Genomic DNA, 13,845 nt, shown 5'->3' on the forward strand with positions numbered 1-13,845 from the left:
AAATGTAAGTGGGAATAGAATATGTCCCAATCTATACTCTTTTGAGATAAAGTATCTACTTACAGCCCCGATTGGATCTTAGTGAAAGACTGGATTTGGGGGCGACCATATTTAAGCGGATAATGGCGCAATTTAGCCTATAAATAAGTATTTTGCGTTACGGCATCTGCATTTAAGACATTCTTCGAAGAAATTACTAAGCGATAAGTTGCAGGTTTAACTGGAATTAAATAACCTCAGGGCTGATTAATCAAAAATGTTGTCGCAATCGTTAGCCTTCAAAATAGACTTTGACTGTCTTGTTCATATGAAAGTTGGGTTGTGGCAATAAGCACGTAGTACGATAATTGTGTTAAAGAAAGCTAATGGCTTTTTTACTGATTAATACATATGGGGCTACGCTCGATCGAATATTTTCAGATAAACATGACCTAAATTTGTTTAGTTAATCAGCTAGTGAAACCCCTAACAGGATTTTTTATTGCATTAACTTGAATATTATCAATTGGCTTACGTACAATCATCCTTAATACCTGTAAGCGAAACTCAAAATGATTTACGATGAAAAGAGTTTTACTTGACAAATCAGCAACTTTACCATTCGTATCAGTTAGCTTGGTCAACATTTACTCAAAAATGGCTATTTACCTGGCAGATGTGAAAAGCAAGGATCTGTTAATGAATGAATGCTTTGATTTTAAAAACTGTAGAAATATTAAAATACTAAATTATAAAATGTTGCTTTCACCTATCATCAAGAGATGATTCTGCTGCTTTAAAAAGTGTATTTTTCCTTTTTAAAGAAGCTTATTAACTTAGAATACAAGCTAGAGATGTTATGTCAGTTAATGGTTTTCTAGCATACATGACTGGATGCATGTGGCATATTCAAAAAAGGAAAACCAAACTCATATGCATTTGTAGGTGCTGCGATTGTACGATAGGGAGGCATGGAGTTTCGCATGGGCATCTCCTCCACAGTCCTTGTCGCTGCTGTGTCTGCGACTGCGGCTGCGACTGCGGCTAATGTGTGGTAATGTGTTTGGCAATTTCTCATGTGGCTGGTCTTGCTTTGCTTTATTTCTTTCATTTTTGTTAGTCGCTGATAAGCAAAGGGGAAATAAATATGCATATGGGAAAAAAATGGCGAGCTAGCTGCAGATGCTGAGCGGTTGCTCCGCCTCCTGCTGAGGCTGATGCTGCTGTTGCTGTTGGCCACGCGGCGTATGAGTTATCTGCCCAGGCGGAGTATATTAGCGTTGCCTCCAACGAGATACGAAACAATTTATTAGCGCCAAAGTTTGCTTCATTTCTTTTCTCATTTCTTTATTCTTTATTTCGTTCGCCTTTGTGCAAGCCACAATTGTAGACACGCTTACACATGTACAAGTACACACACACACACACATACACACGCGCGCACACATACAAACATACATACTCCTATAGATAAATATAGGTACAATCAGGCATGTGTGGCAGCCGAGCGGGGCGCGGGGAAGTCCTAAATCAGCAGTCAACATTATTTCTTATTTTAAGTACGTATCTGAATGGGCGAATGTGTGTAAGATGGGGTGTGAGTGGGTGTGCGTGTGTGACTATGTGTGTGTGTCTGTGTCTGCAGGGATGTGCATCATTTGTTATCGCAAACTTTTAAATTAAAAATGCGGGCGGGAAAAGCCGACAAAGCGGGCAAAGGGAAATGGTAGTGTGGGAGGTGCAAATGTAGCTAACGAAATGGCGTCACACAATTTATGAGCACATTTTTAGGCTTCCATATTAACTGGATTTTATTTATGAATTTCATAAAAAGACTGTTGCATACTTTTCAGCAGTGTTTTAAATAACAAACTCAATTCTCGCATGTCTTGCGCAATAGTTCCCGGCGGAAACATAATTTTGTTGTTAAATTGCGACTAACACTATTTATTTATTATACACATCTATTAAAGAAGCAAATTGTAGGAAGTTCTGAAATTTTTTTCGCAGAAATTGACACATTAGATTTAAATTTTTCTTTGGTTATTATTATTAGACCAGGCCAACGACTATTAAAACGTAACAAAAATAAAAGTAACAAATCCTTGAAAAATTAAAGAAATTGGGAATGAAAAGAGAATAAATTAAAAGTCGCTCGTTGGCCCGATTCTCAAACTATAATAACAAGATATTCAACTTGATGCTGCAAGGCAATACAATGAGGAACAAAAATTCCCAAAGTTCCTTTGCGAATAGCTAGAGAAATATGTTTTGAGTAGCAACGAATCGGGCTGCATAAATATTTAAATAAAGTACATACTATTTTTTTACTCCTCCAACGACCCACAAAAAAAATATACCTTTGCCTGTGCTCGACCACTGGTAAAATTTGGTCAGTGATGGAGCTGATGGATGGTGAGGGGAGGCGTGGAATTCTATAGAACTTTATCCATTAATTAAAATTGTTAGCATTTTCTTCGCGTTGTGAGGTTGGCTGCTGCTGTGTGAAATTGCAGCTCACCTCCTCTATGGAGGGAGCTTGTTACTGGGCTACAAGCACCAGCCATTTCGAGTGGCATTAAAAGTAAATACATAAACAGCTGCGAAAACATTTACATAGCTAACTGCTCCGCACTTGTGGTCTCTGCGGCCGTTTGTGCAACTTCTCTACAGTCTTTTCTCAACAAAAAAAAATCCTTATAATTTCTTTGCTCAGGTTTTTGCAGGTACTTACGATGCATAAATCGTGCTTTTCAAACAACTTTTTCGTACTTGATATCATAATAACACTTAATGGCAAATAAATCTCATGCAATGTTAACATAATTAAATGAAACTGAGAGTTACAGCTTGACTTTTAAGAGGTGTTATGCGAAAACCCAGAGGCATAAAACAACTTCAAATTATGTATATATAAATTATGTATATTTAAACGAATGATTGAATCCATCTTTTTAAATGGACTCCACTTTTCTCATACTATGGAGTGAATTAAATACTCCCTTACTTCCTTACTGATCTTGAAAATTACCTAACCAATAGATTCAGATGGTATAGATACAGTTCTAGACTCTTAATTGGGCTTATGCATCTAAAGGTTTGTGTATTGTTAACTGTGATTTATTAGAGGCTTTTGTGGCGCTGCAATTGAGCAAATGTTAAAAGGATAGATGCCAATTCATTAAAAGGACATTTCCAGTGACTTCCACAAGACAAATTTCTTTTCGGCAATTAATGGCTTAAGCAAACACACAAAACGAAGCAATGCCAAAAGGAAGTGCAGCAAGGACAACTGTGAATGGTGCGCAACATAAATAGAACCAGAAACAGGAGCTGTATTTGCTTCTATTTCTGTTTCTGGACCTGGGTTCGCTGGGTTGGTGGTGGCCGCTGCTTTGCCGCATAAATAGTTTTGCGGCTTTGACTGATATGCGGGCCAATAAAACTAATGAGCGTGCGAGTCAAATAGTTGGCGCTGCTTTCAGTTGCTGTTGTTGTTTTTGTTTCTGCTGCTTGGTGGTTGAATTTTGCGGTGGTTTGCTTGCCTTCCAATGTCTGTGGCACAGCCATTTGGCAAATTGACTGCACAAGCCAAACAAAAACAAAAACAAAAACCGAACCAGAACCAGAAAGGAGCGTCTTTGAGCGAAACTGAAATGAATAAACGCAAGTCCAATTAAATGGTCATAAGTAATAATAATTCCGCTTTGATTTGTGACATTCGCTTTTCACGGCGATTTTCTATGAACGAAGGTCGATGGTACTCAGTTCAACCCCCTCAAATTTCGCCCGTTGCTTTGTCACTGCACTTACAGCCTCTTTGGTCAAATTAGTTAATGAGTATATTGCCAAAAGATAGTTAGGAAAATTGAATATGACATACCCATGTAAATCTGAATCCACCTACTCACATTACATATATTTTGTTAAACAATGAAGAACACATAAATCAAACAATAGTTTCTATAAATGCTGCATGATGTAGTTGACGGATCCGCTCAAATCTTATTAGTAGGGATCGCATTCCATATCTTTGCACAGCCGTTGAGCAGCTCACAATGCTTGGGTCAGCTGCTGCAGCCACCACCAAGAAAGGTTCAAACTGAGCTGGAGACGTGAGCTTATTAAACCTTTGGCAGGACTACACGATGTACCATTAAATGATAATAATTCTTCTTGTAGGTTGTCTCGGCCTTAGCAGGATTTACGCAAAACAAGCGTTCGGGTGGCGTCCACTGTCCCCAGTCCCAAGTAGAGCCGTTACTGTTCTAGTTCAGATATTTTATAAGTATATGACAACGTGGGCTTAAGTCAAAGGCGCCAGCTGAAAAACACACACTCGCACACACGCTGCAAATATGCGCCAGTATAACCCAAACGCAAACTCATGTTTGTAGTTGCTTGCTGGCATCGGGCGATTATTATTTATTTTCTTAATTACGTCTTAACATCCTCCTTGAAGTGACGGGGGGAGCGGGGAGCGGGTAGCAGGACACTGGCACCTGCCTGTATCCTGGACGCCACTTTCTGTGTCTGGCTCATGTGCCAGACGATACATGGGAAAAGTCGTTGCGTGGAAAATTGTGCGTCTCCTTTTAAGCAGGGAACTGGGTGCTGGGAGACTGAGAGTTTGTTGGGGGGGTAAGCGTGCAAAGCTCGCACATGCTACCAGCTCTAAGCCTTCCCTTCATGCCTTTGCTCGAGCATCTTATCCTTGCCCCGTCGCCGTCGTCGTCTCTCCCGCTGTCAACTGTCGTTTGTCTTGGGCGCGTTCGCTTTGGCCGTAATAAAAAGACTTAACAACGCGAGTTGTTTAATTATTATTTATGACACTCGGCGCTGCAGATTATTGCCCAAAATGGGGTAGGGGATGGGGGAAGAGGTGCAGGGGCTCAAAGATTGGAAGATGCTTTGATTTACTACTCCTGCTGCTCTAGCACTGCTATGCTGCTGCTGCTGCTGCTGGCGTCTCGACTATTTAAATCAATTGTAAATTCACATTTCATTTTTGGCTCAATCTCAATTCATTTTCATAAAATCCCAAAAACTTTTACTCGCATAATTTACGATGATAATTATGGCAACTGTGAATTACCCCCAGGGGAGCGGCGCCCAGTCAAGACTTTGGCTTAGCTAACCGTTCAAGGTGAGCGTCTTTGTTTGCCTCTGTGTTCCACTGTTCCTCTGTCCCACTGTACCATTGTCCATTGCTGTCCCGCGTCCCGTGTCCTGCACAGTGTGCGGCCAATGTAAAAATGATAATCCCATTGTCAGGCGATAATTCAAAAGTTCCATTAAATATGCATAGTCTGGCGCTGGTATAAATCTGACTCACTGGGCAGCTAGTTAAAATAACCAAGAAATATTGTAATTCTTGCCCAGCAAAGATTTATGCAAATTTTAGGCAGCACCTCCCCCCCCAAAAAAAAACTGTGTGTGAAAAGAAATGCCGGCAGTCGCAAGAAGGACTTAAGGTATGCAATGAATATGCATGCGTATTTAGTCTGTGTCTGTGTGTGAGTGTGGGTGTGTGTCAGTTCAAGGACATGAATTATGCCAAGTCCTTTGCCTGACTCGCTTAATTGGCAACGTTTTTCTGCTGATGCAGTTGAAGCTGCTGCCTAAAAAGATTTGCTCATTAAACCGCCAACATAACCGTTCCCGATGTTTATGGGCTGTAAGAAATCATGATAAAGGAATCCTTGATTGCATCGGCATCATTCAAGCGATAATCAAAGGAAATTCAAATATATTTTCATTAATTCATATATTTTCTTGTTAATAATAATAATAAATAATAGTAACTACATATTTGTATGTATCCCTAGTCAAATGTTGTTTATAAAATCAGAAAATCATCATCAGTCATTTTATTATTTGAGACTGAATAAACAGCATCAAATGAGCAATAAAAATGTTTAGTATATTTAAATAGATTATCTCCATATACGAGGCGCATAAGCGAGCCAAGAGTCTGGCTGGAATTGTATGTGTTTCTATCTGTGTGTGAGTGTGTGTGCCTGTGTGTGTGACACTGCACGCCGCAGGTACACATTTCATAAAACTAATACGAATTGATTTATGGCATTGTGCTGCTGCTGCGAAGCAGGTCTTGGCGAAAGGCTTGCGGCGCAACGCTGGATGCGGCATTCAAGCTAGCTGGGGAGTTGCGGGGATGGGGACTTTCACTGGGTAGCCGCGTCTTAAAAATGTTAAAATGCCATTCGGCGTGCCCCGTTAAGACGCTGTTGCCCCCGCGCTTCTTGGTTGTGAAAGTAGCAAGGCGTAAAATGGGGGCAGCTACTACTTTGCTATCAGTATGAAAAACAGTGACTGGGCTCGCGTCTTTGTCTAAATCTTTGCCAAGACTGTCAGTTTGTGGTGCGGCGCTGCCTGATGAGGTGGGGTGGGCAGGGTTGGAGTGGAGTGCCGGCTCAAACTTTTGCTGGCACATTGGAAATGTTTAAGGTGCACATTGTCCTCCCGACCCGCTATACCCTCCCCCGTTTTGAGTGGTGGGGTTGTCGAGTTGCCTGCTCTTAAGCTTATAATTCATAAAGTGTACAATAATCGAAATTTATTACTATTTAAGATATTTTGTAAACCGCTTTGATTTCGCTAAAGCATGTCGGCTATGCCGACCACGCCCCCAAAAATCCCACACAGATATTTATAATTAAAGTTACAGTCGGCATCACAAAACAGTCACAGGAACTTCAAGTCAGATAGAAGTATGCAAATTCCAGCCTCTACTTTATCGCCGTTATGTTTATGTGTGCCGCTTGTGACGTATCGTCTTCCAGATAGAAGCAAATTGTTTTCTGCCACCCCGTCCCCTCCTCTCGCTAACAATAAAAACCTAATTTTGGGGCACATGGGAGGGCAAGGCGCTAAGGCATAAAAATAATAAAAACGATGTCGTTTATGTGCTGGGCGCCCACTTCTGATGATGACGATTGGCGTTCGGGGCCGATTAGAAGGTCTATAATGTGGCCTCAAAACTTATCTTTATGGCATCGGCACAAGACACTCGTGTGTGATTGTCTGTCTGTCTGTCTATGGGTGTGTATGTGTGTGTGTGTGTATCAAATGCTTAACAACTTCTGTGCTAAGCTATCAGGACTTTTGGACAGCCAGTCAGCAGGAATTGCCATTGCCAGCTGACTTCCGCTGATGCTCACCTGGAAGCTGGACAGAAGCAGGAACTGAAGCGGGAGTAGAAGCTCAAAGTTGCCAGGCACTTCACAATTTGCTTTATCGCCAGTTGTGTCACAGCCGCTGGCAGAGGGCGTGGTCGGGGTGGCGCTTATCTCTGGACACCGCAGCTGTCATTCAGCGTCGAAAACTTTTTGGCTGCGCTTGCCGCCTGCATTGTGGGTGGGTCTTTCACTAAGTGAGTGGAGCAATAATAAGACGAACGAAAAAAAAAAGAAATAAAAAAAACCCAAAAATAAATAAAAAGCACTTCTTTTCTTATTAAAAATCAGCAAGAAATTCGCCCATAAAAGCGTAGCGGAGGCATAAGTGCTGCCGCCGAAGACGCTTAAAATCAAGTCACCCAGATTAGATGAGAGAGAAATTTGAAAATCAATCCATTAACAAAAGCACACACAAAGGGCCTGCAAGCAGGACCGTGCGGCATTAACTTGTGATTCCAACTGTGCAAATTCCCAACGCCCCTGCCAAGGACATTGCCTGGCTTTGCATGGCCCGAGCCGCTAATTATCCCGTCACCAAGGAAGGTCCTCCTCCTGTCACTCAGTCACACAGTCGCGGCCAACAAAGCCAGTGCGCTTCATTAAAACGGCAAGGACTCGTAATGCGTCTCTTACTCTCCCTATCTCTCTCTCTCTCTCTCTCTCTCTCTCTCTCTCTCTTGCGACGACTCCCCCTGTTCCTGATGCTCATTATCTGTGAAGTTATCCGCGAACGCGTGGCTGCTGCTGTCCGGGCAACTGAATTTGTCGCTTGACGAGCCTGACAGACCGCATTAAACGCATTCAATAGTTTAAACTTAAGGCGTTGCCGAGGGGGGGAGGTGGGTGGCTGTTGCAGGACTGCCGGTCTACATCCTGTCGTTCGCTTATCAGGTTAGCGTTATGCTGACTTCTGCATTCTACTTGGACGATTTCGCGCTGCTTCTTCTTGATTGCCTTAAAAGCAAAGCGTCAACTTATTTATTGTATTTGTATCGCTGCTACGCTTTTAAAAATCATTTTCTCTTTGTACACTGGCTAAATTTATTTATATGTATATGTGAAGATCGCTTAACTTTCCTGATAGCTTTGCAACGTTAAGATTAACCGGTCTTAATTTATAACAACACTGCAGTGATTGATAGAGGAATTTATTAACTTTTTATAAATAAACATTTTAACTGAACAATTCCTGATGTTTTCCTTCTATTTGTAGATCTTTTTATTGAATTAAAATAGGGAAATAGAGATTAAATTAAACAAATAAATTGATAACTTTTTTCATCCATTTTAAATGCAATATATTTCTTTCTTTTATATATCATATTCAAAAATGTATAAATTAGTTTTCGGTCTCATAATTATATATTTTAGTGAATACACAGATTTTATATATATATATATTATTAGGGTATACAAAAAACGGCTCAAAGACATTTTCTTCTCGTTTGTCACCTTAGTTTTTTCCTGTGGCATTATGTAACTCCCTCCCCTTGGCTGTGCAACACACAAATATGTTGCTGTCAACACGTCAGTTTTGGTTGCTGTTCTTGTTGTTGTTATTGTTGCTGTGGTTGTCGTTGTTGGTTGTCCGGATTTTTTATTTCCCACTGCATCTTTTATCGTTCTGTCTGAGCGAAAGCGTCGTTTCTGTTTTGCGCACGCTTCATTACAATAAATCCGGTTAGGAGGTGTCTGGCGCGTCCCTCCACCCAGATCCACCTCATCCACAGAGTTGAGAGTCGCCTGCATCCATTTGCTGAGTAAGGGTAATTTTAATGCCCTATCAGTCGGATGTGTATGTGCCCACAGTAGTTCTTTACTCTCCTCCTCCCACAACGCACACAGAGAAAAACACATTTGGCGTAATTTGCAGTTGCACTTTACCACATGCCAAGTGGCGTCAGCGTTAAACGGGACCATCAGGACATCAAGGACTGTATTTTGCGCATTCTGCTTATTTATTTTATGGATTTACAACTGAAAGAATGGGAACTTAGCTGGCTGTTCAGAATCTTTGTTGTAAGCGTGAAAGACTTAAGCTGGTCTTATTTGATGCTTCTGAATTTGACGCGTTGTAAGTATTATTTTTCCTTATCGCTAATTTAAACAAACGATTGATTGTCCATTCATTCAATAAATTTCCCATTCTCAATAACGTATTTGACTTACTCACCTAGTAATAAAGAGCAATGATTTTTGCAATTCAATCTCTAACTTTATTTATGAATGAAATTATGAATTTATTACATTTCAACGGATAAGGCGTATACATAATTTTTAGATGCTCATTTGAGATTAAGAAAAGCTTTCTTTTTATAAGTTTTTTATTAATATTAACCTGAGGTTCCATTTAAGGTTTCATGAGTGCAAGCAAATATTTTGTGATAACAATTTGAATGTTAGCTCATCAATGATGTGATGAACTTGACCCACTTATTATTCTTTAAGCAGTATTTTTCACTGCGATAGTTGTCTTGGCAGATACATCAGTTTTACAACAGTTAGCAAGTGAGAGCCGCTGACGGAATTGTCCAACACTGTGTGTTATCAGTGGCTTATCTTATCAGCACTGAACGGTGTCCGTAGTGGCAGGTGAGTAATTTTTATTCAGTCGTTCAGTCATTGAGGAGACATAAGACGCGCTCAACCAAATAGTATTCAGGCACATAAAATATAGACTTATATTCATGGTCGCCACCAATTCGAAACGATGCCTTAATCACGGGATTAAATTACAAAATTACAACAAAACTAATAAGTATTTGTTTTATGTGAGTGTTCGCTGAGTTTGTTGCTCTAATTTCAACTACCCGCAACCGCGAACACCATCGATAAGATAAGAGCTGAGGCGAGGAACAAACCATAACAAAATTGAAGCAGGTGAATAAATTCCAACAGCGACGTCACTGAGTGCATAATTCGACGCAATTTCCGATGGCACTGAGGGGATTCCGAATCCCGAACAATTATTTCACAAATTGTTTAGAACAAAATAATTACTATAATTCGATTTATTGAATTCCATGAAACATATCAGCTCATTCGCAAAAGTTTGTCAAACTTCCAAGTAAACGTTGTAATAAACCCTCGGCTTTGCCCCTCTCTTTGTTTTTTGCGCGTATTTATATTGATAAGGCCCGAATAAAATGCATGCGCAATAAACATAAAGGGTTATAATCGAGTGAGGGGTGGGCTGTTTGTAGAATAGATAGACTCTACAGCTGATTGCACTCGCACTAGCTCTCAACTGACACATCCCACTCTCTCTCTCTATCTCTTTGGCAGTCATGGCAATGCTGCTGCTAATGCTGCTGCTCCCAATCTTTCTAGTCGCAGTGTCTGGGACCGCTGCCGTCAGCTGTCCGGCGTCATGCAAGTGTTACTGGGTGGTCGATAGCTTGTATGCCAATTGCTCCCGCCGCGGGCTGAGCGTCTATCCAAGTTTCGACAATGTGCCCCTTGAGCATCTGGATTTGTCGGGCAATCGTTTCGAGGAGTTTCCAATCCAATATGCGGATATGGATTCCCTACTGTATCTGGATCTCTCTAATAACAAAATAGACAATCTAGCGGCAAACGCCTTGATTGGCTTCACATCGCTGCGCACTTTGCTGCTGGCCAACAACTCAATTGTTCTCTGGTCCGAGATAAGTCCCAATGAGGCTTTCAAGTATGCACCCAGTCTAAAGCGTCTCAGCCTCAGCGGCAATCGACTGGGCAGCTTTGCCAGCGCCGACTCCAAAATGCAGCTGAACAGTCAATCCCTGACCGAACTGGATCTCTCAGCGGCTCAGATCAGCGTCGTTGGCGGTGATATTTTGGTGAATAAACTTCCCAACCTGCAGCGCCTGTCTCTGGCAAATAATCAGCTTACGCAGCTGCTACGCTTGCCCTCGAAAAGTTTACGCGAATTGGACTTGAGCAACTGCGGCTTGCAACGACTGAGTTCCACATTTTTTGAGGCATTACCCAATTTGGAGGTGCTGAATATATCACACAATACGGCTCTACAATTTGGCAGCATGGATGAGGATTTGATTGTGGCCTACGAGCTGCTCAAACTGGATGCATCCTACTGCAATCTCGATCAGATCGATCTTAGTGGCATGCCCGTGCTGGTGGAAGTGCGTCTGCGAGGGAATCTATTACGTTTAGTTGATGAGCACACTTTTGCAAATAATACCATGCTGGAGCTGGTTGACTTATCCAATAATGTGGTGCGCCTGATTGGTAATGAGGCATTCAGTAAGCTGAAGCGACTTAAGCATTTGAACCTGGCCTACAATGAGATTGCCTATCTGGACCGCAATCTCATACGCGGCAACGATATACTCCTGGAGCTGAACTTGAGTCGCAACATCATACAGAAGCTGACGAAGATCGTCTCTAACTCGGTGCGCCTGATAAACATGAGCTGGTGTGAAATAAGCTCAATTGAGAACACAGCTCTCTCCAGTCTATCGGCCATTCAGAACTTGGACCTATCCAATAATCTAATCAGCGACATACCAAATTTAATGCATTCGGAGACACTGCAACATCTAAATTTGGCCAACTGCAGGTGAGTCCTAAAAGCCATTTTCGACATCGCAAGTTGAATTGTATTTTGGACACGAGAAGTGTTGACTCATTTCATTCGTAATTAAAGAGACGATTTTTTTTACGGATTTCTATCTAATCTAATCTATGCGTAGCACTAATATCGATTCGTTTGAAGACCAAGCCAAGACTGTTCTCGCGTGCAACGCTTTTGCTTGTTTATTTATTGAAATTTATCTCTCCTTCATCAGGCTTTCGACCATTAGGAATGGCACTTTTTCTGGCTTTCCCGAACTGGCAAATCTGCATTTGAATGGCAATCGATTGACCAATCCCATACCGCCAGCATATTTTCGTGCCAACAAGTTTCTGGATCAAATCTGGCTGGGCGACAATCCCTGGATATGCGAGTGCCATAATCCCATGTTCGTAGAATTTTATGACTATCTGACAGCTAAGCCCCCTAAGGTAGGCCAGGCAAATGCCCATTTAGATATTCACCCTGGTAACCAAATTTTCCAACTGCTCCCACAGCTAAAGGATCGTATACATTTGCGCTGCGCCTCACCAGCAGTGTTTTATGGTCAGCTCTGGGATTATGCTTGCATGTCGGTCTGGTCAGCAAGTGCACGCAGCAGCAGCGGGGAGAAGGTCTGGTCCGCCATAATGCTCACAATTCTGGCCCTCGGTCTGCTGGCCCTGATGCTTGGTTGCTTCCAGAAGATGATGCGTCAGCGCAAGAAGCGTAACAATCGCAGGGAACTCAATGAAAATCATGAGGAGCTCAGGCGCATGTAAGTACCAATGCTTTAGGTAAACTAATTCTAAATTTCTTTATTGGTTATTATTAATATGCTGACAGCTTAAACTATTTCATTACGAATGAACTTTGAGCTGAACCTTAAAATAAGAGGAATTTAAATAGAATGATTATTCCAAATTCGATCACTACAATTATTTTCCTTCAGCCGTGATCTCAACGACCGCATGATGCGTGAGGAGTCTTCGACGACGCTGCAGCAGACCAACGAGATTAGTGTGTTGCCCTCGTATGAAGACGCACTGCTTATGCCCAAGCTGGAGCGACCCGCCAAGTCGATGCTAGACCTGACCGCGACGGAGCGCAAACGCAAGCAGCTGCGCCGATCCCATACTCATCCAGATGGTGATCACTCTGATGGCGAGGTGGAACAGCAGCTGGACACTCACCAGAGGTTCCGCAGCGTGGAGATGCTCTCGAATCGAGACAAGGAGCGCAGGGCTCAGTATGGACCACATCGTCGCACCGGCTACATGGAGTACAACACGCAGTCTGGCAGTCGACGCTTTAGCATCGAGGACTCACGCTTTCCGGCAGCCCGTCTGAAGCAGCAGAATCTGCAGAGCGCCGAACAAATTGGTAACTTCCAGAGCTACGAGAACAGTCCGTATACGAAACGCAAGCCAAAGATAGCCGAGATACCGCCGTTCAAGCGGGTTAATATGATGGCCGAGAGTGTGGAGTTCCTCACCGATCCCGAGTACGAGGATTTAGGCGTTAAATCGGGCAGCCCCTTCGCGAAACGTAAGCCTAAGTCACCACCCAGCATTCAGGTCAGTGCTCAGGTCTATACGGTGGGAAAGGGTCAACTGGATCCGGCTGTGGAGGACTATTTCAGTAGCGCACAGAAGAAAAAGGCAGCCTCCTCGTCTACCATTGCCAGTGATTTTCAGGAGCTAACCGAACCGGACATCACCTCGCTGCCCGATGAGAACCGATCAAATGACTCCACATCCAACTCTAAGCTCAGCATGGAGACCGGCAAACGGAAGAAGCGAAAGAACTCGGCTAGCCGCCGGGTCAGCGGTAACTTTAGCGCTGCGGCGGCCGGCGACAGTTCCTCCTCTTCCTGCGAGGATGTGGGGAGGAATGCACAAGTCCACAAGCCCATGAGAGAAACCCTATTTTAAGCACTCAAAACGACAAATATTCTAACTACGTAAACCTCTTAAGACTAATTTAAATTTCATATAACAAATGCATCTTAGATAAAATATATTCGAACAACAGTTTTGCATTGAAATAAATGCGAGTGAATAATCTGTTTCACTTGCACAATCTGCTGTAGAGCACAGACTTAAAGCTTTT

General features: G+C 42.4%; 1 protein-coding gene across 2 annotated transcripts; it reads left to right on the forward strand.

The window, feature by feature from the left end:
* The first annotated feature begins 9,787 nt into the window (after positions 1 to 9,787).
* On the forward strand, positions 9,788 to 13,755 carry LOC6560321 (insulin-like growth factor-binding protein complex acid labile subunit). 2 transcript variants are annotated; one of them, XM_001986567.2, is made up of 5 exons: positions 9,795 to 10,058; positions 10,464 to 11,739; positions 11,969 to 12,185; positions 12,252 to 12,511; positions 12,686 to 13,755. In XM_001986567.2, exons 2-5 carry the CDS (start codon positions 10,466 to 10,468, stop codon positions 13,665 to 13,667), a joined length of 2,733 nt encoding a protein of 910 aa, XP_001986603.1. In that variant the 5' UTR covers positions 9,795 to 10,058; positions 10,464 to 10,465; the 3' UTR covers positions 13,668 to 13,755. The 2 variants fall into 2 exon arrangements, with proteins under 2 accessions (XP_032591236.1, XP_001986603.1); XM_032735345.1 differs by having other exon boundaries at positions 9,788 to 10,058; positions 11,969 to 12,511.
* The last annotated feature ends 90 nt before the right edge of the window (positions 13,756 to 13,845 follow it).

This window comes from Drosophila grimshawi, unplaced genomic scaffold (assembly GCF_018153295.1).
Source record: "Drosophila grimshawi isolate 15287-2541.00 unplaced genomic scaffold, ASM1815329v1 contig_1367, whole genome shotgun sequence".
In the NCBI taxonomy this organism is placed as follows: Eukaryota; Metazoa; Arthropoda; class Insecta; order Diptera; family Drosophilidae; genus Drosophila; species Drosophila grimshawi.